General features: G+C 37.0%; 1 protein-coding gene across 1 annotated transcript; it reads right to left on the bottom strand.

Moving 5' to 3' along the window:
* Positions 1 to 428: 428 nt before the first annotated feature.
* Positions 429 to 25505, bottom strand: LOC121426832. Its single transcript, XM_041623228.1, has 7 exons — positions 25343 to 25505; positions 9226 to 9379; positions 8133 to 8893; positions 7543 to 7645; positions 6055 to 6539; positions 4308 to 4511; positions 429 to 694 (listed from the first exon to the last, which is right to left on the bottom strand). Exons 1-7 carry the CDS (start codon positions 25376 to 25378, stop codon positions 653 to 655), a joined length of 1785 nt encoding a protein of 594 aa, XP_041479162.1. The 5' UTR covers positions 25379 to 25505; the 3' UTR covers positions 429 to 652.
* Positions 25506 to 25876: the final 371 nt, after the last annotated feature.

Here is a 25876-nt window from a genome sequence, read left to right as displayed (position 1 = left end):
TTTTTACCTTCAATTCCACTTTAAAAAAGGCAAAAGCGTCCAAATGAAAAGCTTGGTCGCTTCACTTCCTTGCTTTCAAGTTTTTTTCAAAAAAGTTATTAAAAAAAATTCTGCATACAGCCATGGTTCAAACCAACTATTCCCTCAGAGTTATAATTGCCAAAAAATATATTCTCTAATTGGTAAGCCTTTCTGTACATTATTTTGTTTTTTTTCATGATCCTCTGCCCTGCTATGACCAAAAATATGGTCGAGCCAGAGGGCTCACTTATTTTTTCATCACATGTATAAAATGTAGAGGTGCCTTGGCCGAGTGGTCTAAGGTGCCTGGCTATACAAAAGTCCGGAGTTCGATCCCCGGCACCTATGCCCGTGTGCAAGGCATTTAATCTGCAATGCTCTTTTATCCTGCATTCAAATAAATGGAAATGCTTTAAGCATTATTGGTAACTAGGTGTGCAAATAAAAAATGAAATAAAATAAAATGCATCTGTCTTGCATTTCACACAATACCCTTTAAGTGATGCAAAACATGAAAAATGTATTGCATGAATTACAACATAAAATGCCGACACGAAGCAATGAATAAATATGGACGGAATTCAAAATATTTCAGTGTTACCAGCACTCCAACGATTGTAAAAATCCCAGCTCAATCAAGAGAAATGTTAAGTTTCCTTGCTGACATCTTGACCTGAAAAAAGATAAAAATGAGAATATATATTACATTTCTTAATTCGTAGATACCATGTGAGCAGGTGCAGATAAATGTTTAAATTACAGAACAAATCTATAACTTGCATAAATCAAAACTAAATTACTACTCGAGGATTATTTGACATAGCAACAGAGAAATGTATGAACTGGATTCCAAGAATTGTGGCTACAAAAAGCACTGCAGGCTTATAGAACAAGTTGTCTCAAAGTTGTGCATAAACTGAAATCATTACAATGTCAGCCTATTGCTGTTGATCAATAATGGTGCATTCTATGGAACCTAAGAAATATCTGTTCAAGAAGGAATAGTTTTTTTTATAAAGTGCACATAAATGGACCTTTCCGCATTTTCATACATGTATCTGTGGATATTTGAGGTATCAAAGCCATTATTAGGTGGTCTGTCTATGACAGATCACCTCTTAATTTCGTCAGAATTTTCTTTATTTATTTCTTTATTTTTACGGATTTTTCTTGTCGCCAAGTTATCTCAAAATGGACTTGCTCAATTTCATTGAATTTCATGTCATCTATAGGATCTGTCATGGACACGTGCAGTGAAGCTTTTCAAGGTCATCAGGTCATGATGACGTCATCTAGGCGCCATTTTGTAAAATCACATTATCAATCACATCTCCATTATCAATTATCAAAAATCAATCAAATTTACATCACATCAACTTCAGGTCAAGGGTCATCAGGTCATGTCATCAAAGGTCACCTGGAGGTCACGACGCGCGCGTATGCGCGCGTCAAAATTTCAAAATGCTCAAAATCACTTTTTGACCAAACGAGAGTACGTTTTAGGTCATTCTAAGCATTTCAAGAATTTGCGCGCGCGCACGCATGCGTGCGCGTTTCCGCGCGTAACACCTTAACGCAACGCAGAAACACCGTTTTTTTTACATCATTGCATTGATAATAAAATTCTGAACAATTCGATACCTTGATCAACCTTCTACGACCATTAATGACGAAATTAACACCCGTTAAAGTCTGCAGCACGTGTGCGCGCGAGCTCTCACTATAGGCCATATATGGGCAAAAACATGCCTATTGTAAATTCACTGTAGCTCTTTAAATAGTCCATTGACCCCCAATTTTTTTTTCATATATCGATAGAGTATGAGTTGTAGATTTGATTTCATGTCACCATTGTCCCTAAATTATATCGTGACGTCATCAAAATGGCGCCTAAACTAAAAATTTCATTTTTTCAAAAATGACGTCATCAAATTTATGCAAATTTGGTTGTAACTTCTCAAATATAGATCATTTTTCGCCCAGATTTCGATATGTTGTAGTTTAGAATGTACTCTTTCTCATTAGGGGTCATGAATTTTCATTTTGAGAAACGCATCATTGCGTAAAACAGCGATGAAAAGAGGCATGTCATTTTTCCTCATTTTGCGTGTAATCTCTATGGGACCTGACTTTTTCTCAAAACTAGATTCGACATTCCGCTATTTCGTGAGCCATATCTCCATTTTTTCTTGTCAGTTTTCTTTAAGCTTTTAGTATGTTGTAGCTGAGATTCTAAGCTTCCGCAAGTGTGCCCTTCATTTTTTGATCAGATGCCGGGATCATGCCCGTATTTCACTTGCAAAATTGGACTTGTAATTCTCAAAATTGCTTACGTGTATTCTCTATGGGGAATATCGTGGCTTTGACTGCTTTCTAAAGGGCGCGGGTTCGAGTCCTGGGGTGAACAAGATGATTTTTTTTTTCAGTTTTTTTTTTCTTTTTGCCACTTCTTACATGATCCTTTATGATATTTAAAAGGTATAAATGTTTAAATTTAGCAAGATAAAACAGATTATAATTGATTTTTTTCATATCACATGTGTTTTGCGTGTAATCTGTATGGGACATGACTTTTTCTCAAAACTAGATTCGACATTCCTCTATTTCGTGAGCCATATCTCCATTGTTTCTTGTCAGTTTTCCCTGAGCTTTTAGTATGTTGTAGCCGAGATTCTAAGCTTTCGAAAATGTGCTCTTCATTTTTGATCAGATGCCGGGATCATGCTCGTATTTCGCTTGCAAAATTGGAATTCTCAAAATTGCTTACGTGTATTCTCTATGGGGAATATCGTGGCTCAATGGATAACGCATTTGAATCGCTTTCACAGGGGCGCAGGTTCGAGTCCTGTGGTAAACAAGATTTTTTTTTCATTTTTTTTCTTTTTACCACCTCGTCCATGATCCTTCGTGATAATTTAATGGTATAAAATTTAAAATTTCGCAAGATAAAACAGATTATAATTACTTTGTTTCATATCACATGTATTGTCATACATGAAAGAGACCCTTTTAACAGTGCTTTATCATCTCCCGTCTTTCACAAGTATTCCATCCATAATGAATATTCCGTCGTCATCATGAAGATCATATTGATCTGCATGAATATATGTCTGTCTATCTACCTACTCTGTATATGTATCTGTCTATCTCTCTGTCTAATATAACATATTTATCTGTTTAGATATGTATATCTATCTATCGTTCTATATATCCATCAATCTATCTGCCTGTCTCTATCTATCTTTCCATATGTATGTCTGTCTGGCTATCTATCTATATCAATCTATTTGTCTCTATCTATCTATCTATTTATCTATCTATATGTCTGTCTGTCTATCTATGTTTTATTAATATAACCACCTATCATTTATCTCTCAATCGATCACTTGATCCATCCATCGCTCCATCCACCACTCCATCCATCTATATATATAATCATCTATCTTGTATGTATCTGATTGAAGATGTATGTTTGACGATTGTCATCATCACATCAATAATCACATTTAGCAATGGTCAAAACTTATTCTTAGGATGTCTACGATCAAGATTATCAATGATATATATATGATTTATTTCATACATCAGCCGACACTGAATGACAAATCATGACAGACCACCTAATTCGTCCGCATGACGAATTAAATTCTAGTTAATATAATTTTTGATACCTCTAGGGCAAATCCCTCTCTGGCCCTGTATTTTATTCACTGTAATTTCCTCTCAAGAAACGTGCCAGATAATTGGCTATCAATGGTCATTTAAAAAAAAAAGCTTTTAGATAACATTCCCCTCTTCTGACCCTTTTTCTTTTTCACGATTACTTACTCTCTCACAATTCTTCTCACGACATGAGCCCTATATAAGAGGCCATTATTAGAACCATTATTTCTAATACCGGGAGCCTAGGGCTATTCAAAGTGCATGGGATCAATCAAATAACCAGGGCGATCTACAAGACGTCTTCTTAGAAACTAAATGAATCTAAACACTCACCAATCAAACGGCAAAAGGAGCTTTATATTTCAAGCAAAATCATATTTTAGAGACTGAACTGCGACTGTTAAAAAAAATGATGCATATGATTTTGGAGCTCAAGCTTGCTCCATTAAATGTCGCCCTCTAAATCTCAAATTATGAAGTCTTGTCGCGAAATATTGCATTAAATTTAGATGCTCATATTTTCGCGCTCACCGATCTTGCCGCGAAAATTTCCACTTTTACAATGCTTGTATCATTCTCCCCCCCTCCCTTCCTGGCCCTGTATTCTATTCATGAAAACTTACCCTCTCCCGATTCCTCTGCATATCCCTCAGCATGGTGCGAACCATCGCCAGCTGGTCCAGTTCCTCTTTCTTTCTGTCCTCAGCATCCTCCACCTGCCTCTTGTATTCCTGACGATGACCTTCCAGGTCAGCTAGTCTCTTCTCCAGACCCTTGATCTCCTCCCTCAAATGCTGCTGCTTCTGTGCGATGTTGCCCATTTGTTGCTGGAAAATAAAATGTAATTTTTACAACAGTTAGTACACGGTTAAAATCAAATATGTTTTTGAAAATTTCATTGATAGTAAGAAAGAATTTATTTGTAGCATTAAGTCTAACCTGCATCACGCGATTCAATATAGCATCAGTACTGTTGACTTTGAAAACTACTATAAAATAATTATTCACAAGACACCATTCATATTATGATACGATACTACATTCATTGACCCTAAATGACATTGGACCTTGATTATGTGACCTAGGACTTTCAGTGATACTTGATTACCCCTATGTCAACAATTCATAAACTATATCCATATACTTTGAAAGTTATGACAACGATTTAATAATTACCTGCAACATGGCAAAAATTCATTGATCTTAATGACCTTTGACCTTGGTCATGTGACCTGAAACTTGCTAAGGATGTTAAGTGCAGCTTGATTACTATTATGTCCAAGTTTTATAAACTAGACCAATACAATTTCAGAGTTACATGTATGATGGTAATTCAACAAATATCTTACTATCCCGAAAATGGCCAAAGTTCATTGATCTTAAATTACCTTTGACATATGAGCTGAAACTCACACAGGATGTTCAACTTCAGAGATACTTGATTACTCTTATGTCCAAGTTTTATGAATCAGATCCATAAACTTTTAACGTTATGATGGTACTTCAACAAATGGCACTAACTTGGCCAAAGTTCATTTACCCTAAATGACCTTTGACCCTGGTCATATGACTTGAAACTCAGGCAGGATCTTCAGTAATATTTGATTACCTATATGGCCAAGTTTCATGAACTAGGTCAATATACTTTCTATGTTATGATTACATTTAAAAAATTCAACCTTAGGTTAGATTTCGATATTGACACCCCCAACATGGTCTAAGTGCACTGACCCTAAATAACTTTTTACCTTTGTCATGTAACCCGAAACTCGGGCAGGATGTTCAGTAATACTTGATTAACCTTATGGCCACGTTTCATGAACTAGGTCTATATACTTAGTTTCAAAAACTTAACCTTCGGTTAAGATTTGATGTTGACGGCGCCTATCACTCTTCTATGCAGGTGAGACAAAAATGTCAAATGCCACATAAAGTATTCACCTCTGATATCCTACCTGAAAGGCGTTGTTCATAAATTTGCACAATTTTCTTTGTTTACCAATTTGTTGCACAGAAAAAATGTAAAATGTCAGACTTAATCTTAACTTAAATATTTCTGCACTTTAATAATATTTTGCAATTTCTGTATGGTTATACTCAACTGCACATTATAATACATTAAAAGGTGAACAGGAAACCATTACAAGATAAGCAGAGGGGCACTGCTTATATGACATGTCATGTCACAAAATCAAAATTAAAAGATAAAACTTAGATATTTATTAACAGATTTCTTTCAAATCTTCTTCAAACATATTCTTTACTGGTATATTTTTTTACATTCATAAAAATCAACTTGACGACAGTGTAGTCTTCCCCTTTCACTCTTTGCGAAACATCTCCCAACCCCTGACCTAATAGGAAATTCACCTTGTGTTTTGCAATATCTGTGTTTTGTTTCTCGACCCTCTCCAGCACATCTGCCTCCTCGCTCTCCAACGCTTCACACCGGATACCGAGTGATTGGTATTCATCCTCCATTTTCCTTGCTTCTTCCTCCGGACTCATTTTCCTCCTGCTCCGGGCGACATCGGCCTTCTCGCTTCCTGCATTCTTACTTTCCCTCATCCTAGAATCACTAGAATTGCTATCACAACCAATGAGAGCCTTACTAACACTGTGGTCTCTCCCCACTGGCTTGTTCATGACTTGTCCTTCATTTGCATATCTATCAGGCATATATTGTGGAGGTCTGTGGCTCTCTGGGTTGTGATTGGTTGAATGCATCGAGACATGATTTTGATTGACATCAGGAGTTCTGTGATTGGACAGAGTGTTCAGAGGGCGTGCCCCCGAGTTTGGTCTAGAGGAAGATACGAGTTCTTGGAGAGTTGAATTCGGGGATGTCGAAGTGACTAAATTTGGAGAAAAAAGAGTGAATCCATTCAAACTTGAGAAAAATCTCCCATTCAAAGTAGAGGAAAAGACACTTCATGGAAAAGAAAATGCAAAGGGGAAACTGTGTTACAGTTCTGAAACACACACATTGATCAACACAGACTTTTCACATACTAAAAATCTTATGTAGAAATGCAAGGCTTATATAGGACATCTGCCCCGTCTTACAAAGAGTTACGACTGATGTGATCAATCTCAAGTATATGGAAATCCATCAATGCCATAATTTTAATTTTTTTTAGGAAACTTGCTCAATGTCCTTTGAAAACAAAGAGAACCATACTGAATTGTCAAGAAAACAGTGAATATATGGACATGCATCATTTCAAAAAAAATTTGAAGAAACATATATTTTAGATGTGATTAATCGGATCAATCGCAACTCTTAGTAAGACGGGCCCATTTCCTGTTCGATAAACTGTTTGGAATTCAAACACTCTCTTGCTAGGCTAAAGCCAGGTCAATAATACTACTACTAATAATAATAATGGTAAGTTTTTGTATAGCACACAACACATAACAAATAAGTCTCTATAGGCTTGAGAAAACAAAGGAGAGGAAGAGAAGTGTTTGTGAGTTCATTTTGTTGAGGCTAGATACAATTTAAGTATGTTTTATGAGCTGTTTTGAATTTGTTAACTGAATCAATTGTTTTCAGGGAATTGGAAGTCTGTTCCATAAAACAGGGGCTGCATGAGCGAATAAACGATCGCAATATGATTTTGTTGTTATTGGAGTAACGACTAATAAATTCATGCTTTGTGAATGTAAATAACAAGTCCCTTTGGAAATGCATACAGAAGATAAAGTAATATACATGTACAGAAGGCTATACAACAAAGGATTATTAATTTTACATTGATCTTATCATTTAATCTCAGATACATTCAACAAAGTCTTTTGTTTAATTCGGCTACAGGTTCCATAGCAATCGTCTCATATAGACCTATCATACTTTACCTCTTGTTCTACAGGTTGGACATTTGATTCTATCTTCAGCACAGGCTTCACAGAGGGTGTGACCACAGGGAACGAGAAGGGTTGCAGAATGATCCGGTGGTACCTGGTTGGAATGTCAACGACAAATGCAAAACATTATTCTAAAAAAAGATAACAAACATGCTTCAAGTATCAGAATAGACATATAATTCAAATCGAAATAACAAGCAATAGCTGAGTCCTAAGTCCAGTGTTTAGGTACGTGCCACATGTATGCAGGTTGTTTAATACAAAGCTATGAAAACCAGTATATTTTCTTCGATATGTACCTCAAATGAGGTGAACTGATAAGAATTCTTTTATTTTTGAAAAAGCATTTCTAACAACCCCTTATCATTTTAGAAATGAATACATATTCCATGTCCTACCACTTCTAATGCCAAACCGCCTTAAATATATGCATTTTTAATTACAGAATATGACAAGAAATGGAGCTCTCATGACTGCTTTGTCATCAGTGGAAAATTAAAACCTAGGTTTTTTTCTTCAAATTTTGAGATGAGAGGTGCCAGCCCCTGATAATGCAACAAAAAATGAGTTCAATGACCTACCATTAGCTGCTTGCATTTACCGCAGTGATGTCCTTCAATGTATCCTGTATCATCATCTGGTTCATCCAGGACACCTTGAGGATATCCCGATCGGTTCATCAACTCCTGTCTCTCATCCTTTATCTCTGCCTTCACCCTACTAGCAATCTGATCAGCCAGCCTGTCAAAGGCATCAGGATCCAACGCAGGCTTTGGTCTCGTTCTCCTTTCCGACTCGCTGCCACCAACCCTGCTGTAGGCATCCCCCACCAAGCATTTGTCGTCAACTGTTTGTTGAGCATGCTCTGAGGTATGCATCACATTTGTCCTTGCATCGTCATAGTTGTCCACATCCCCTTGCAGTCGACTGGACATTGTCCCATCATCGCCATGAGATCCTCTACTGTCATTCCAGTTGGGATTAGCATACATCCCTGGTTCACCCTTCTTTCTGTCTCTTGAACCTGAAGACACTTGGTCCTCATTGACTCTCCTCTCATGGTCCGTCCTTGCTGATTTTTCTGATCTTGAAGATGGAACGTTTCTCCCGGAGGGAGGACGTGACCCCTCACTAGTAGTGCTCTTTGCACTTGAAGGTCTGGATCCATGTCTTTTGGTACTTGATGCCGACAGAGAGATACTGTTTTTTGAAGGCTTTGATGAACTCCTGGAAGGGGAAGCTGATCTTGTTCTCAGTGTGTTCTTCTTGGTGGATGAATTTGTTGGAGGTTGATGAGAATTCTTTTTATGATTACCTGTACTCCATGACATAGTTTCTGATCCTGAAAAGGAATTGAGGCAATATATTTTTTTTATCTGAGCTGTTACCTTCTCCAGACTTCATTGCTATCTTAAAATAAAAAAATCTCTCAACCGCCTCCAAATAATGACAATATTTCCATATTTTCTAAATGAGAAAATTATTGAAATATAGTACTGAACACCACTTTGATTTTCTGCAACAAACTGAAAATTACAATATTTTGACCTGAACTGTACAACAATCAATACCTAATGCAAACATATATCCTGCTGATTCTTATGTTGCGTAGGCAACAATTAAATATGTTGTAGTACTGTATGGTACACCAATCCAGGAAATTGCAATAATTACCAGTTTTATTATTTGTTGGTGCAGACTTTCTGGCATTGTCTCGGCTCTTCCTTCCTGCTCCCCCTTGAGGTGTTTCATCAATGCTGTCCATACCATCTATGTTCAGAGATCGTTCCCTCAGCCAATTGGCTTGCATTCTCTTAATCTCGTCCACCTGTTTTATGAAATAAAGAGATAAAATTAATTATCATCTATATATAGTGTTTTAGCGATGCATTGAAAACACATATTTTGGTCTGCATCAATTGCCTGTGCAGTACCAGAGCGTATCCCTAAAAATCTGACGAATATCCCATAGGCTACTGTACAAAATTTGCTAGTGAATATGAGAACATCAACAACAGTTTAGGGCGAGTGCTCAAAATATACAATGCGTACAACAATGAAAGCAATGCGATGCACAGCATATAGCACAACTATGCAATATTACAGTAATCATTTATGATCACATTATAAATTTTATTATTTGTGAAATAATAATTGGTATCTATAAATTGTTCTTCAAGACAGCATCGCTATCCGGATGTACATGTACGTCATACGCAAGCGGTTAAAGAGTCAACCCTATTGTACTTGCGTTGTGTACATTTCGATCGAGGGATCTACATGACATTGGTCTGGTGAGAAACCTTTATTTTTTAACATTTTAATTTTTTTAAACCTTCCTACGCATTAGGCATAGGAAGGTGTAGAGATAATTAAAATCACAACCAATTACATGATTTTTAATAAAAAAGATGGATTTCCTAGGGAAATCCATCTTTGTTTTGGTCAGTCTCTTATGCATATATGGACAGGGTTCAAGACTCCAATAATGAAGAAGTATATGTCAATTTTTTTTTAAGACATCATCATGGAGTCCTCAAGACTAGGTAAAAAGGACGTTCTGAACCTTTCTGTTCTCACCCTTGAAAGTCTAATGCAACCAGATCTGTTAAAGACTAGCTCCCCACGGAGCGGGTGAGTTTCATCTTTAACAATGGCAGTGAATTTGGAACATATTGCTGATTGCACAATTTCTTCCAGCTTTGTTAAAGAAATCCAGTGATCTTGCTCGATTGTGAAACTATCCTTGCCAATTTGGTCTTGTTTTTCTCTGTTAGGCCACTAAACCAGACAATCGAGCAAAAACATAGCACAGATTGGATCACACTGATAGAAGAGAACTAGTCTAGGGTCTGACTTCTCATATGAAAAGATCTATTAAGCTTCTGAAGGAAATATAGGCGTCGGTGGCCCTTAGCATAAATTTGTCTTGTGTTTTCATCCCACTTGAGTTTGTTGTCTACTACCGTTCCAAGATAATTATATCCGGACACCTGTTCAATACCATCATCATGAACACATGTGGATGTGGATATACTCCCCTAGTCTTATGAAAGTAAAAAATCATTTCTTTTGTTTTTTGGGTATTAAGTTCCAATGATGTCTGACAAAAACTCTTCTGTCTTCGATACAGAGTATACCGTTTCATTATTAACTCTGATCAGTCCTATGATACACGTATCATCTGAATATTTTTTGTTCTCCTTCTTTAAAATTGAAAACGAAATTGCTGATCGATACTGCGAACGAACGCAACAGAGTACCAACTTTCCCTTTTTTGAGGGTCCAGTTTGTGCCTCGATGTCAGGATTCTCACGATAGACCACTCTAGGCGACATCGCAATACTTACCCGTGTTAAGAAACTGGGACTCCACTCACACGCATTTGGGCCGCCCTAGCTTAGAACTAAGCTTTCTTTCCGTAAAAAATATATATTCTTATAATTCAATAAATGTTACTAAATACATAATTACTGTTAAATCGGTACTCACTGGTTCCTTTCTTGAATTTTCTGGCAATTTCCCACGCTTCTGGCTACAATTCTGTGATAAATTTTGTCGCCATAGACAGCTATACATGCAACTTTATTTATAAATGGAGCGCCCCTTACGAGAGTTGTTAATGCCGCGGAGAAATCGTTAGGCATTTTGGCCTGTGTTCAAGGCGTAGCTGTTCTATTTTTTTTATAGGTATGAGATCGAAATCACAGTGAGTGTACACTCTTTCATAATGATTCCGATAGGGAGGCGCAACACCCCCACCCACATTGGCACAAATCCCAGGGCAGGGAGACATGTCCCCCTCACCCAAATTAGTAGGGGGCACATTATGAAATGTCCCCCTACTATTTTTGGTCTTTTCATTAAAAATCGAAATAAAACATGTATTTTGGAAGAGACGATCTTACTTTTGGGATGCCCCCTTTTTTTGCTTGTTTGCTTGTCAAATTTCTTTTGGTCAAGATGACCTTCTTTTGGGGGTGATAAACCTTCTTTTTTTTTGTTTTTGCTTGTCAAATTTTCCCAGCCCCTGGTCCCCCTACCTTTGGGGAGAGATTTCCCCCCCTTGCCAAGTAGACATACTCTTGATATTGTTTGTGAATCTGCACGGGCATCGGGGGCTGGGGGATGAGGAAAAGCGGTGAGACGAGAACAAAAATAGAAGGGAAAAGAGGACCGAAAAAAAGTGAACGAAAGAAAAATTAATGGAAAATAAAAGGGAGGAGAAAATAGGGAGAAATGTGATGGGAAAAAATTAAAGGAAAAGAGGACAGAAAAAGTGAACGAAAGAAAAATTAATGGAAAATAAAAGGGAGGAGAAAATAGGGAGAAATGTGATGGGTTAGGTCGAGATTTTATATGCCCGTGCAAAAAGAAATGAGCAGAGGTTGAGATCTTGTCCGTTTGGGCAAATGCCTGTCTGTTTGTTGGACTGGCGCCTGTTGCAAAAATTATTAAGCTGATGGAATCACTGCTTCATGCATACCGACAGTGACAGGATTTAGCGGTTGTAGGTATACATGTAAATCGCGCTCTAACGCTCTAAAACTGCACTTTTTCTTTTTTGGAACGAGTATGAAGTTATCTATTGATATACTGATGTACAATAAAAGTCATTGTCATGTATTTCTTGACATTTCATTTACTTTTTTACCATAATTATATCAGGGGCGGATCCAGCTTTCGCCAATAGGGGGGGGGCGCGAAAAATACTTTCATCAACATTTTTCTCGCTTGGCCGCTATAACTTTTTTTTTATTGGTTTTTCACGGGGTAGTCCTAACTAAAGACTGAAGATTTTAGTATATGTTAGTTTTAACACGATAAGGTATCTCATGTGGTCTTAATATATAATTTTAGCGTGAAGCGCGAGCTACATTCTTTGATATTTTATGTCCTTAGAATTGAAGATTCTGAGCAGTTTTTATAATCATGAACAAAAAAAAGTATCCGACTAAACAATGCGAGCGCGAAGCGCGAGCCGAAAATTTATTATAGGAACATGAAAAGTGACTCAATTAGGACTGTTTTTAGTGATTAATAAAGAGGATACAAGTATCACCAATTAAATAATGAAAGTGCGAAGCGTGAGCTAAAAAAATTGATATTCCGACCTGAAATTTGGACAGTACAAGCACGTTTTTATTAAAATAAAGAACAAGCTGTGTGTCTCAAACAATAATGGAGCGCGAAGCATGAGCTTATCTTTTTATATACTGACATGAAAGGACATAAAGGAGCATTTTGACAAATTTTGGAAAGAATTTGCAAAGAAGATAGATATCTCACAAATCAAACAATGCGAGCCCGCAGAGCGAGCTGAAAATTTTGATATAACAGTTTGTATAAATCAAACAAAATAATAAAAGCTTGATGTGCCAGCTAAAATATTGTTTGCAAATTTTAGAACTGGATATGAAGTGTCATTTAATCCTCTTGAATGGGATTCATTACACAGGCAATGCAAGCGCGAAGCGCAAGGGAAAATTTTTATATAAAGTCTATTTTACAATTCTTCCCCTCACCTTTTTCTTGTTTTCTTTCGGGGTCGTTTAGAGGCTGTAAATTACACATAATGGGTATAATACCTCCTTTTTACTTTTCTTTCTGTTTTTGTAGTTTCTATCAAGATAAAGAGTAGGTTGTCAAAAAATAGGGGGGCCGGGGCCGGCTCGGCCCCCTCCTGAATCCGCGCCTGTATATCCCATAGCTGCTCGCATAGGCCTACGCCGTCACAAATAATAAAACAAAATCTTGCTTTTTTTTTCTTTTTTGGTGGGGGATGGATTTTCCATACGCATACCAATTTTTCAAATTATTTTTTTCTGCTATTTTCATAATAAACTTTAAATGAATTCGCCTTTCCACTACTTATTTTTTTAAAGACAAAATAACAAAATTATATATCTAGTCATCATCGTCACCAACTTCATTCTCATCTTCATCACCACTACGACCATCATTATCATCATCATCACTGCCACCATCACCACCACTATCTGATCATCTTCACCAAGATAATTTTCATCATCATTGCCATCATCGTCTTTCTTTTTTTCTTATTTTTTCCCCTTCCCTTCTTTTTTTCCTTCCTATTTTCCTCCTTTTTTAGAGGGGCACACCACCACGCCCCCTCACTGGATATCGGCCTCTAAATATGTTTGTTGTTGTATATAAGTTGGCGTATGCCTCATGAAATGAAATAAGAGAAAATAAGGAAAGGGAAACTAAGAAGAAAAAGAAGGACTGAGGAGAAGAAAAAAGAAAGCCAAACAAACAAGAAAAAACAATATCAAAATTTTGTTGTAAAGTCTTCTACGTGAGTTTAATAATTATGTTTTCAATGAAATGAGAACATAAAAGAATTGAAACAAGTAAGAAGGGCTATAAATCGTAGCAAAGAATTAGAGGGAAGCTCCGATACAATAAAAAGGTGAGAAAAAGAAGACTTTGAAATACTCACAACACGAGCATAATAAAAAAATATGGAATAAGTGAGGACAAGTAGCTGAGGGACCCCCCCCCCCTCTCTCTAGTTATTTATCTATCAAACTCGCATACACAAGAACTTCTTACTAATCAAAATATTGCAAGCAAAAAGCACGAGCTGACATTTTTTTAAATATTCAAAACTGATAGAGAGACACATTTTAAACAATTCATGAATCATAACAATTATTCATTAGCTTACCAATCGAATCATTCGATTGCGACAAAAGATCTGAGAATTAATGTTTTTAGGAATTCATTAAAAGCATAGTTGTATCTCAACATTAAAATAATTAAGGCGGGCGCAAGGTATCAGCTAAAGCTTCATACACCGATAAATTTTTTTTTGACATTTTAAGTATTTTCGGTAATCATGAAAAAGATTGATATTTCATGAAAGCTCAAATCCCGAGGAGGAATATTTTTATTAATTGACTTTAAAAAAAAATGTTCTAAGCCCCATTTAATATTTGATTATAAGTCGATGCAGTAAAAGCTGAAAAATAAAGTATTTTGTGTTCCTCTATCATAATTCTCTTTCTCTTTAACCCTGGTTCCTTTTTTCTGGGGGGGGGAGCATTTTGGTTAAAAAAGAGAGAAAAAAGATAATTGCTGGCTTGTGGACGGTAGTGGTAGGGACATCCCCCCCCCCCCCCCGTAGTTACGCCAATATGGGACCAAATGATCCTACATGTCCGAGGCAAAACTTGTGCAATCAATTAAACATTATTTTTGAAAAAAATTAAAGCTTGCGCTGTTTAACTTTAATCTCTTTCACCTAAATTTGCGATGAACGCTGCGTTATGAAATATATAATTATCAACATCTGGCGAAAAGAATAACCATCCGATCACAACTGGGCGTTGTGGCGTGCGCCTGTAATCCAAGCTGTGGGGAACTTACAAAATTGATGCAGAGGTTCGAGCCCTGGTCACGTCTTTCGGATGGTGACGTTAAAGGTCGGTCCCAGACGTAAATAATCATACCTGATTGATACACGTCTGACAAAACTAAAATACACACACTGACGAGAACGCGTATCACGTGATCTGCATATCAGCTTCGATCGCAAGTCAGCAGTGAAGGATAACTGCCAAGAAAATCAGGAAAAAGTCATCAAAATGTAAGTGTCCCTTATTTTCTTTCATTTTTTGTTGTTGCTAACAATGCTTTAGCTTTTACACTCGAAAATCAAGCATTATTAAAGAAAAAAAAAACCAATATAACTTGTAGTTGTACTTGTGATATAAATACAGAAATATCCTGTGCTCAAACTTTTCTAACCCAAAAATAGTACTGATGTCGCCTATGAGGTCCATACATGTAATGTTTGGACCTCATTGGTACTCTAGTCCACTCCTAGTACCAATGAGGTCCAAACATTACATGTATGGACCTCATAGGCGACATCAGTGGAATTGCGGGGTTAGAAATCTTTGAGTACAGGATATTTCGATATTATTTCACAAGTACGCGCTCTATTTCTTTTTTTGGCCAATATTATAATTAAGGATCGTAAATACATTGTTAGCAACAAAAATAAAATGAAAGATATTAAGGGAAACTTACATTTTGACGACTTTTTCCTGATTTTCTTGGCAGTTGCTCTTCACTTCTGACTCGCGATCGAAGCTGTTATGCAGATCACGTGATACGCTTTCTCGTCAGGTGATCGGTTGGTTATTCTTTTCGCCAGACGTTGATAATGATATATTTCATAACGCTAGCATTCATCGCAAATTCAGGTGAAGCGATTGGAGTTAACAGCGCAAGCTTTAAATTTTTCAAAAAAAATTTTATTGCATAAGTTTCGCGCCGGACATGAAGGATTATTTGGTCCCATATTGGCGTAATGCATAACAACGGGGGGGGGGGGGGGTGTCCCTACCACTTCAACGACTATAGCCAGAAATTATTTTTTTTTTCTCTCCTAGCTTTTTTAACCAAAATACCCCCCCCCAAAAAAAAGGGGACTAGTGTTGAAGAGAAAGAGAATTATGATAGAGGAACACAAAATACTTTATTTTTCAGCTTTTATTTATTCGACTTATAATCCCATAATCAAATATTAAATGGGGCTTCCAGTTTTTTAAGCCCGGGGGCCACTTACATGAGTGGATACCATATGCGCGACCAAAAAAAAATCTTTTTCACTATAGGGCACGTTACGTACGTAACGTGATAAGGGTGTCAAAAACACAAAAATAATGAAAAAGGGGTATATCTATTTCGCTAGGAAAATTACGTGTTTAGGGTCGAATTTGAGGGGATGATAAAACAAGATTAAAATGTTTTATAAAGGATGTCCTTGTTTTCCCCAACACTTCGTGTTTAGAGTCCAATTTGCGCAAGGTGTAGAAGCTAGGTGGGGTCGTACTAAGCCAATTAAAGGTAAAAAAGCCGAAGACCGAAGGACCCGTAACAATAAACATTCCTGTACTTGTGCATTTCAGGGAATATTTAAAGAGTATCGTTTTGTTTCCAATTCTTGTCAAGGGTACGGTACACGTCAATACTTGTTAAGGGGTGCATTTTCAGAATCAGGAAATTACGTGTTTAGGGTGCTTTTTGAGACCCCATGATCGCGCATGGTATCCACTCGTGAATGGAAGTGGCCCCCAGCTTTTAAAGTCAATTCATAAAAATATTCCTCCTCGGGATTTGAGCTTTCTTTCATGAAATATCAATCTTTTTCGTGATTCCCAAAAATACTTAAAATGTCATTTTTTTTATCTTTGTATAAAGCTTTAGCTCATGCGTTGCGCCTGCAATATTTTAATGTTGAGATACAACTTTATGCTTTTAATGAATTCCTAAAAACACTAAATTCTCATATCATTTGTCGCAATCGAATGATTGGAAATGAATGATTAATAAGTTTCATGAATGTTTAAAATGCGTCTCTCTATCAGTTTTTAATATTAAAACAAAATGTCAGCTCGTGCTTTTTGCTCGCAATATTTTGATTAGTAAGAAGTTCTTGTGTATGCGAGTTTGATAGATAAATAGAGAGAGAGGGGGAGGGTCCCTCAGCTACTTGTCCTCGCTTATTCCATTTTTTTTATTATGCTCGTACGTGTTGTGAGGTTTTCAAAGTCTTCTTTTTCTCACCCTTTTTATTGTCTCGGAGCTTCCCTCTATTTCTTTGCTACGATGTATAGCCCTTCTTACTTGTTTCAATTCTTTTATGTTCTCATTTCACTGAAAACATAATTATTAAACTGACGTAGAAGACTTTACAACAAAATTTTGATATTGTTTTTCTTGTTTGTTTGGCTTTCTTTTTTCTTCTCCTCATTTCTTGTTTTTCTTCTTAGTTTCCCTTTCCTTATTTTCTCTTATTTCATTTCATGAGGCATCCGCCAACTTATATACAACAACAAACATATTTAGAGGCCGATATCCAGTGAGGGGGCGTGGTGGTATGCCCCTCTAAAAAAGGAGGAAAATAGGAAGGAAAAAAAGAAGGGAAGGGGAAAAAATAAGAAAAAAAGAAAGACGATGATGGCAATGATGATGATGATGATGAAAATTATCTTGGTGAAGATGATAGTGGTGGTGATGGTGGCGGTGATGATGATGATGATGATAATGATGGTGGTAGTGGTGATGAAGATGAGAATGAAGTTGGTGACGATGCTATGATGATGATGACGAGATGTAATTTTGTTATTTTGTCTTTAAAAAAATAATAGTGCACAGGCGAAATCATTTAAAGTTTATTATGAAAATAGCAGAAAAAAATAATTTGAAAAACTGTACCGTTGCGTATCCAGTGGAAAATCCATCCCCCACCAAAAAAGAAAAAAAAGCGAGATTTTGTTTTGTAATTATTTGTGACGGCGTAGGTCTATGCGAGCAGCTATGGGATGGGAAAAAAAGTAAATGAAATGTCAAGAAATTCATGATAATGACTTTTATTGTACATTCAGTATATCAGTAGATAACTTTATACTCTTTCCAAAAAAGAAAAAAGTGGGTATATTATGGACAATTAAAAATGGGCAGTTGCTCTGTATATTATATTACATAGAATATATAGAGCAACTGCTCGTGTGTAGCGGTAAGTTATTCACTGATCTACATAATTCATGCGGCGCACGGCGCGTGCGCAATGTTTAATAATTATTGCTGTGAACACAAGAATGTCATCAAAAACATAATCTCACAGATCAAATAATGCCAGCTCGACGCGCAAAATCAGAAAAAAAAAAATTTTCTGCCCTGATAATTTGGTAACCCTAACCTAACCCAATTTGTAAGTATTTTAAACATAAACAGGATAACTACAGACAATGATTTAAATTAACTTTATATTAATTCTTTTGCGAAAATGAATATGAAGGACAGCTTTTTGATAAAGAACACAGTTTTAGAGTGTTAGAGCGCGATTTATACCTACAACCGCTAAATCCTGTCACTGTCAGTATGAAGCTGTGATTCCATCAGCTTACGGTAATAATTTTTGCAACATGGGCGCCAGTCCGAGAAACAGACAGGCATTTGCCCAAATGGACAACATCTCAACCTCTGCTCATTTCTTTTTGCACGGGCACATAAATCTCGACGTAACCCATCACATTTCTCCCTATTTTCTCCTCCCTTTTATTTTCCATTAATTTTTCTTTCGTTCACTTTTTTCTGTCTTCTTTCCCCAATTTTTTTTACCCATCACATTTCTCCCTATTTTCTCTTCCCTTTTATTTTCCATTAATTTTTCTTTCTTTCACTTTTTTCTGTCCTCTTTTCCCTTCTATTTTTGTTCTCGTCTCACCGCTTTTCCTCATCCCCCAGACTCCGACGCCCGTGCAGATTCGCAAACAATATCAAGAGTATGTCTACTTGCAAGGGCGGAAATCTCTCCCCAAAGGTAGGGGGACCAGGGGCTGGAAAATTTGACAAACAAACAAAAAAAGAAGGTTTATCACCCCCTAAAGAAGGTCATCTTAACCAAAAGAAATTTGACAAGCAAACAAGCAAAAAAAGGGGGGCATCCCAAAAGTAAGATCGTCTCTTCCAAATGTTTTATTTCGATTTTGAATGAAATGACCAAAAATAGTAGGGGGATATTTCATAATGTGCCCCCTACTATTTTGGGTGAGGGGTACATGTCCCCCGGCCCTGGGATTTGCGCCCATGTGGGTGGGGGTGTTGCGCCTCCCTATCGGGATCATATCACAGCGAGTATACACTCTTCCATATGGAAGAGTGTTTACTCGCTGTGATTTCGATCTCACACATATGAAAAAAAATAGAACAGCTAAGCCTTGATCACAGGCCAAAATGCCTAACGATTTCTCCGCGGCATTAACAACTCTCGTAAGGGGCGCTCCATTTATAAATAGAGTTGCATGAACAGCTGTCTATGGCGACAGAATCGTAGGCAGAATTGTTGCCAGAAGCGTGGGAATTTGGCAGAAAATTCAAGAAAAGAACCGGTGAGTACCGATTTAAGAGTAATTATATATTCATTAACATTTATTGAATCATAAGAATAAAGATTTTTTACGGAAAGAAAGCTTAGTTCTAAGCTAGGGCTGCCCAAATGCGCGTGAGTGGAGTCCCAGTTTCTTAACACGGGTAAGTATTGCGGTGTCGCCTAGACTCTGGCTAGAGTGCTCTAGTTCTGTTAGGCTTAGCTACCACTCCTAGTACCAATGAGGTCCAAACATTACATGTATGGACCTCATAGGCGCCATCAGTGCTAAAATTGGGTTAGAGATTTATGTGGATCTAAATTTATTGTAATTTCAACAAAAGTACTAGCTAAATTTGAGGCTTTTGTTGAAATTTTGCTTTAATGATACATTTATGCTTCAATAAGTAACAAAAAATTGAAAGAAATGAAGGGGAACTTACATTTTGACGACTTTTTCCTGATTTTCTTGGCAGTTGTCCTTCACTTCTGACTCTCGATCGGACCTGATATGCAGATCACGTATACACGTTCTTGTCAGGTGATCGGTCGGTTATTCTTTTCGCCAGATGTTGATAATTATATATTTCATAACGCAGCGTTCATCGCAAATTTAGCTGAAAGAGATTGAAGTTGAACAGCGCAAGCTTTAATTTATTCAGAAATAACGTTTGATTGCACAAGTTTCGCCTCGGACATTTAGGATCATTTGGTCCCATATTGGCGTAACTACGGGGGGGATGTCCCTACCACCGTCCACACCGGGCGTCCACAAGCCAGCAATTATCTTTTTTCTCTCTTTTTTTAACCAAAATGCTTCCCCCCAGAAAAAAAAGAACCAGGGTTAAAGAGAAAGACAATTATGATAGAGGAACACAAAATACTTTATTTTTTCAGCTTTTAATGCATCGACTTATAATCAAATATTAAATGGGGCTTAGAACATTTTTTTAAAAAGTCAATTAATAAAAATATTCCGCTCTTCGGGATTTGAGCTTTCATGAAATATTAATCTTTTTCATGATTACCGAAAATACTTCAAATGTCAAAAAAAAATTATCGGTGTATTAGCTGATACCTTGCGCCCGCCTTAATTATTTTAATGTTGAGATACTTTGCTTTAATTTAATGAATTCCTAAAAGCATTAATTCTCAGATCATTTGTCGCAATCGAATGATTCGATTGGTAAGCTAGTTGTATAATTATTATGATTCATGAATTGTTTAAAATGTGTCTCTCTATCGATCAGTTTTGAATATTTAAAAAAATGTCAGCTCGTGCTTTTTGCTCGCAATATTTTGATTAGTAAGAAATTCTTGTGTATGCGAGTTTGATACATAAATAACTAGAGAGAGAGAGGGGGGGGGGGTGTCCCTCAGCTACTTGTCCTTGCTTATTCCATATTTTTTTATTATGCTCGTGTTGTGAGTATTTCAAAGTCTTTTCTTTTTCTCACCCTTTTTATTGTCTCGGAGCTTCCCTCTATTTCTTTGCTACGATGTATAGCCCATCTTACTTGTTTCATTTTTTTATGTTCTCATTTCATTGAAAACATAATTATTAAACTGACGTAGAAGACTTTACAACAAAATTTTGATATTGTTTTTTCTTGTTTGTTTGGCTTTCTTTTTTCTTCTCCTCAGTCCTTTTTCTAATTAGTTTCCCTTTCCTTATTTATATTATTTCATTTCATGAGGCATCCGCCAACTTATATACAACAACAAACGTTAGAGGCGGATATCCAGTAAGGGGGCGTGGTGGTGTGCCCTCTAAAAAGAGGAAAATAGGAAGGAAAAAAAGCAGGAAGGAGAAAAAATAAGAAAAAAAGACGATGGCAATGATGATAATGATGATGAAAATTATCTTGGTGAAGAAGATAGTGGTGGTGATGGTGGCGGTGATGATGATGATGATAATAATGATGGTGGTAGTGGTGATAAAGATGAGAATGAAGTTGGTGACGATGATATGATGATGATGTAATTTTGTCTTTAAAAAAATAATAGTGCAAAGGCGAAATCATTTAAAGTTTATTATGAAAATAGCAGAAAAAAATAATTTGAAAAATTGTACGTATGCGTATGGAAAATCCATCCCCCACCAAAAAAGAAAAAAAGTGAGATTTTGTTTTGTTATTTGTGACGGCGTAGGCCTATGCGAGCAGCTGTGTGATATAATTATGGTAAAAAAAGTAAATGAAATGCCAAGAAATACATGATAATGACTTTTATTGTACATTCAGTATATCAGTAGATAAATTCATACTCGTTCCAAAAAAGAAGAAAGTGGGTATATTATGGACCATTAAAAATGGGCAGTTGCTCTATATATTATATTACATAGAATATATAGAGCAACTGCTCGTGTGTAGCGGTAAGTTATTCACCTGATCTACATAATTCATGCGGCGCACGGCGCGTGCGCAATGTTTAATAATTATTGCTGTGAATACAATGAATGTCATCAAAAACATAATAACACAGATCAAATAGTGCCAGCTCGACGCGCAAAATGAGAAAAAAATATATATTTTCTGCCCTGATAATTTGATAACCCTAACCTAACCCAATTTCTAAGTATTTTTATCATAAACAGGATAACTATATACAATGATTGAAATTAACTTTATATTCTTTTGCGAACAAAATGAATATGAAAGACAGCTTTTTGATAAAGAACACAGTTTTAGAGCGTTACAGCGCGATTTATACCTACAACCGCTAACATAGGCGATCCAGGGGGGCCGAGGGGCCCGGGCCCCCCTATTGGCGGAGCAAAAAAAGAAAAAAAAGAAAGGAAAAAAGAAAAGGAAGGGAAAAGAGAGGAAAAAAGAAGAAAGGCAAACATAAGAGGAGGAACATGATTAAATGAAATAACATTAGGGGAAGACTCTGAAAATAATTTTTTTTTAAATCTATTTGTTAGGATAAAAAAATTTCGCTCGCGCTTCGCGCCTTATTGTCTTTTAGGGTATTTGCATATCTTGCTCAATATGGAGCTTGAAAAATCAAACTTTGAAGTCATTATACAAAACATATTTCAGCTGGGAAATTGAACTTTCATTATTTTGTTTCATTTACAAATTGATTTTTAAAAAGTGCTCTGTAAAAATGTCTGTGTTATCATCTGAACATTATCATTTTCTGCTTGCGCTGCGCGCTCGCAAAATTTGAATTTTCAGGTACGTATTATTTTCCTGTATTCCATAAAGTTCTCAAAAAGTTCCCTATTCAGGTCAGATTGTTAAAACGTATCAGCTAGCGCCGCACGCTATAGCATTTGGATTAGTCGGTTATGTATATCCCAATATTAATTCTAAATCAAACTAATTTGATGACAGTTTATCAAAAAATTCGACTCGCGATTTCTGCTCGCATTGATAGATATATGCCTCTTATGCATAATTACAAAGTGCTTTAAATGTCCAGTTTTCAGGCCATAAAATTAACACATTTCGCGCTCCCATGCGAGAGAAATAGGAAGATGGTCATCATTTTCATATGATGACATAATGCCCTCATAGCATGTTCCGGTCCTATGTAAAAACTCAAAGTAATAAAAATAAAATACATCAGCTCTTTTTTAACTGTGATCCATCACAATTCACAATTTTCCCACAAAGTGTTTGCATTACAGAGCTTAAATTCACCCTTTGTTATATCATATATTTTTAGCTCGCGCTTTGCGCTCTCTTTATTGATTTTCATGATAAGAAAGTTACTTAGAATACCCAAATTCTAGGTCGAAATCTAAAACACACGTTAATTCAGATACGCAGATTGTTCTCTATTTAAATCATTATCCAGTTTCAGATCACAATATCAAAAAGTGTCTGCTCGCGGATAAATAACTTATCCTTTTCATGATAAAACATGAATAGTGCGTCCAGAATCTTTCCCCATAATTTTGTTTACCCATCACATTTCTCCTATTTCCTCCTCCCTTTTATTTTCCATTAATTTTTCTTTCGTTCACTTTTTTTCTGTCCTCTTTTCCCATAATTTATTTTACCCATCACATTTCTCCCTATTTACTCTTCCCTTTTATTTTCCATTAATTTTTCTTTCGTTCACTTTTTTTCTGTCGCCTTTTCCCTTCTAAGTTCTATTTTTTTTCTCGTCTCACCGCTTTTCCTCATCCCAAGCCCTCGATCGACGCCCGTGCAGATTCGCAAACAATATTAAGAGTATGTCTACTTGCAAGGGCGGAAATCTCTCCCCAAAGGTAGGGGGACCAGGGGCTGGAAAATTTGACAAGCAAAAAACAAACAAAAAAAGAAGGTTTATCACCCTCTAAAGAAGGTCATCTTGACCAAAAGAAATTTGACAAGCAAACAAGCAAAAAAAAGGGGGCATGCCAAAAGTAAGATCGTCTCTTCCAAAATACATTTCGATTTTGAACGAAATGACCAAAAATAGTAGGGGGACATTTCATAATGTGCCCCCTACTATTTTGGGTGAGGGGACATGTCCCCCGGCCCTGGGGTTTGCGCCCATATGGGTGGGGGTGTTGCGCCTCACTATCGGGATCATATCACAGCGAGTATACACTCTTCCATATTGGAAGAGTGTTTACTCGCTGAGATTTCGATCTCACACATAATTTTATAAAAAAAATAGAACAGCTACGCCTTGAACACAGGCCAAAATGCCTAACGATTTCTCCGCGGCATTAACAACTCTCGTAAAGGGCGCTCCATTTATAAATAAAGTTGCATTGAACAGCTCTCTATGGCGACAAAATTTAACGCGGAATTGTAGCCAGCAGCGTGGGAAATTGGCAGAAAATTCAAGAAGAGAACCGGTGAGTACCGATTTAACAGTATTAGGGACAGTGATTTTCCGCGATCGCGGAAAACGGACGGAATTCACGGAAAAGGCCTTTTGAAACGGAAAGTGGCATTTCAAACGGAAAATCACGGAAAACGTATTTTCCCTCAAAATACACAGAATAGCAACAGAAATTACTCCGAAATAACAACAAAATGAGAATATTAAATGGCCACAAAACCCCAGAAAACACGATCTCACTTCGCTACAATCATGACAATTCACACATCGTGATTGCTCTCGACATACCCCGCGATCGTACCCAGCCGGCCGGGTTGAGCTTCACATACTAGTATCGCTCAACTGCACGGTCGTGTGTTGTTGCCCTCTACGTTTGAAGATGTAACAGCACGATATCGTGGTCTTAAAATCCAAGATGGCGGACTGGCGAAAGTCGTTGACTGATGATAACGATGTCCAAAAAACCCCAAAATTATCGATGAAATTTAATTTCACCGTAAAATAATGCTAATTATGTGAAAGGTGAGGATGTATGCATGCTAAATCAGTTTGAAAAATTATTGAATACACCAGCATAGATCCGATTAGAACGGATTCTATTGTGTTGTTGGTACAGTAGCAGATACAAATTTTGGCCAGTGCGAGTGTATGCGCTTTGATTTTGCTATTCAATGTGTAAACGGAATTGTCACTTTTCCGTGTGTACAACGTCTATGGGGAAACGGAATTTCCGTTTTCTGACGTGCTGAAACGGAATTCGTGATTTTCTGAAACGGAAAATCACTGTCCCTACAGTATTCATGTATTAATCAATATTCATTTAATCATAAGAATAATTTTTTTTTACGGAAAGAAAGCTTAGTTCTAAGCTAGGGCGGCCCAAATGCGCGTGAGTGGAGTCCCAGTTTCTTAACACGGGTAAGTATTGCGGTGTCGCCCAGAGTGTAGCTACATGCTACACCTACAGTTAATACACTAATTTATTTTTCAGTTAGTGGGACCGTGAACCGTGATCAATTTAAAAAAAGTGATCCCTTGCCTTGGCCCTTCCACTTTGACCTGTTACGCTACTCATTCTGCTGTTTTGGTATTTACCTTTTCCGTTAAGCTTCCTTTCAATCTTCCAGCCATTTAGCTGGTGTTTAGAAACAAACAAGGATGACTTTAATCTCGGACTGGAGCTTTTGATCTTGGTTCTTGCATAGATTCTTGCGACAACATTGGACTTTGGAGCGAGATGCAAGAAGCGTAGAGGGCGTTCTTCAAATTTTCTGAACGGGCTAGGGCCAGGGGAGGGGCTCTGAACTATCAATGGGTGCTGGTTTGTTACCTGAAGACAACTTTTTTAAAATTCCGAAAAATGAGAGCGGAACATGAAAACAGCTCGAGGAGTCACACAAGGAAGCAGCGACCGAGCTTTACAAAAAAAAATTGTGTGCTTTTCAAAGCAGATATTGTAGTTATGCCCATTGATTGTCATAGCTTATTCGCGCCCAGGACCAAAAATCCAGTTAAAACCAATTAGAGCAAAACCAATTGAAACCCATAGGCGGATCCAGGGGGGGGCCCGAGGGGCCCGGGCCCCCCCTATTGGCGGAGCAAAAAAAGGAAAAAAGGGGAAAAGAAAGG

This window comes from Lytechinus variegatus, chromosome 13 (genome assembly GCF_018143015.1).
Source record: "Lytechinus variegatus isolate NC3 chromosome 13, Lvar_3.0, whole genome shotgun sequence".
NCBI classification, from domain to species: Eukaryota; Metazoa; Echinodermata; class Echinoidea; order Temnopleuroida; family Toxopneustidae; genus Lytechinus; species Lytechinus variegatus.
This window is presented reverse-complemented; position numbering and strand designations above follow the sequence as displayed.

Bases quoted from the DNA above. Each gene is read 5' to 3' on its own strand.
- LOC121426832 (XM_041623228.1), bottom strand. From the start codon at position 25,378: ATGGCTGGAAGATTGAAAGGAAGCTTAACGGAAAAG. The intron at 9,380-25,342 runs GTAAATACCAAA...TTCATAAAACAG, and splicing joins AAGGAAGCTTAACGGAAAAG to GTGGACGAGATTAAGAGAAT. The intron at 7,646-8,132 runs GTAGGTCATTGA...CATTCCAACCAG, and splicing joins GTAAATGCAAGCAGCTAATG to GTACCACCGGATCATTCTGC.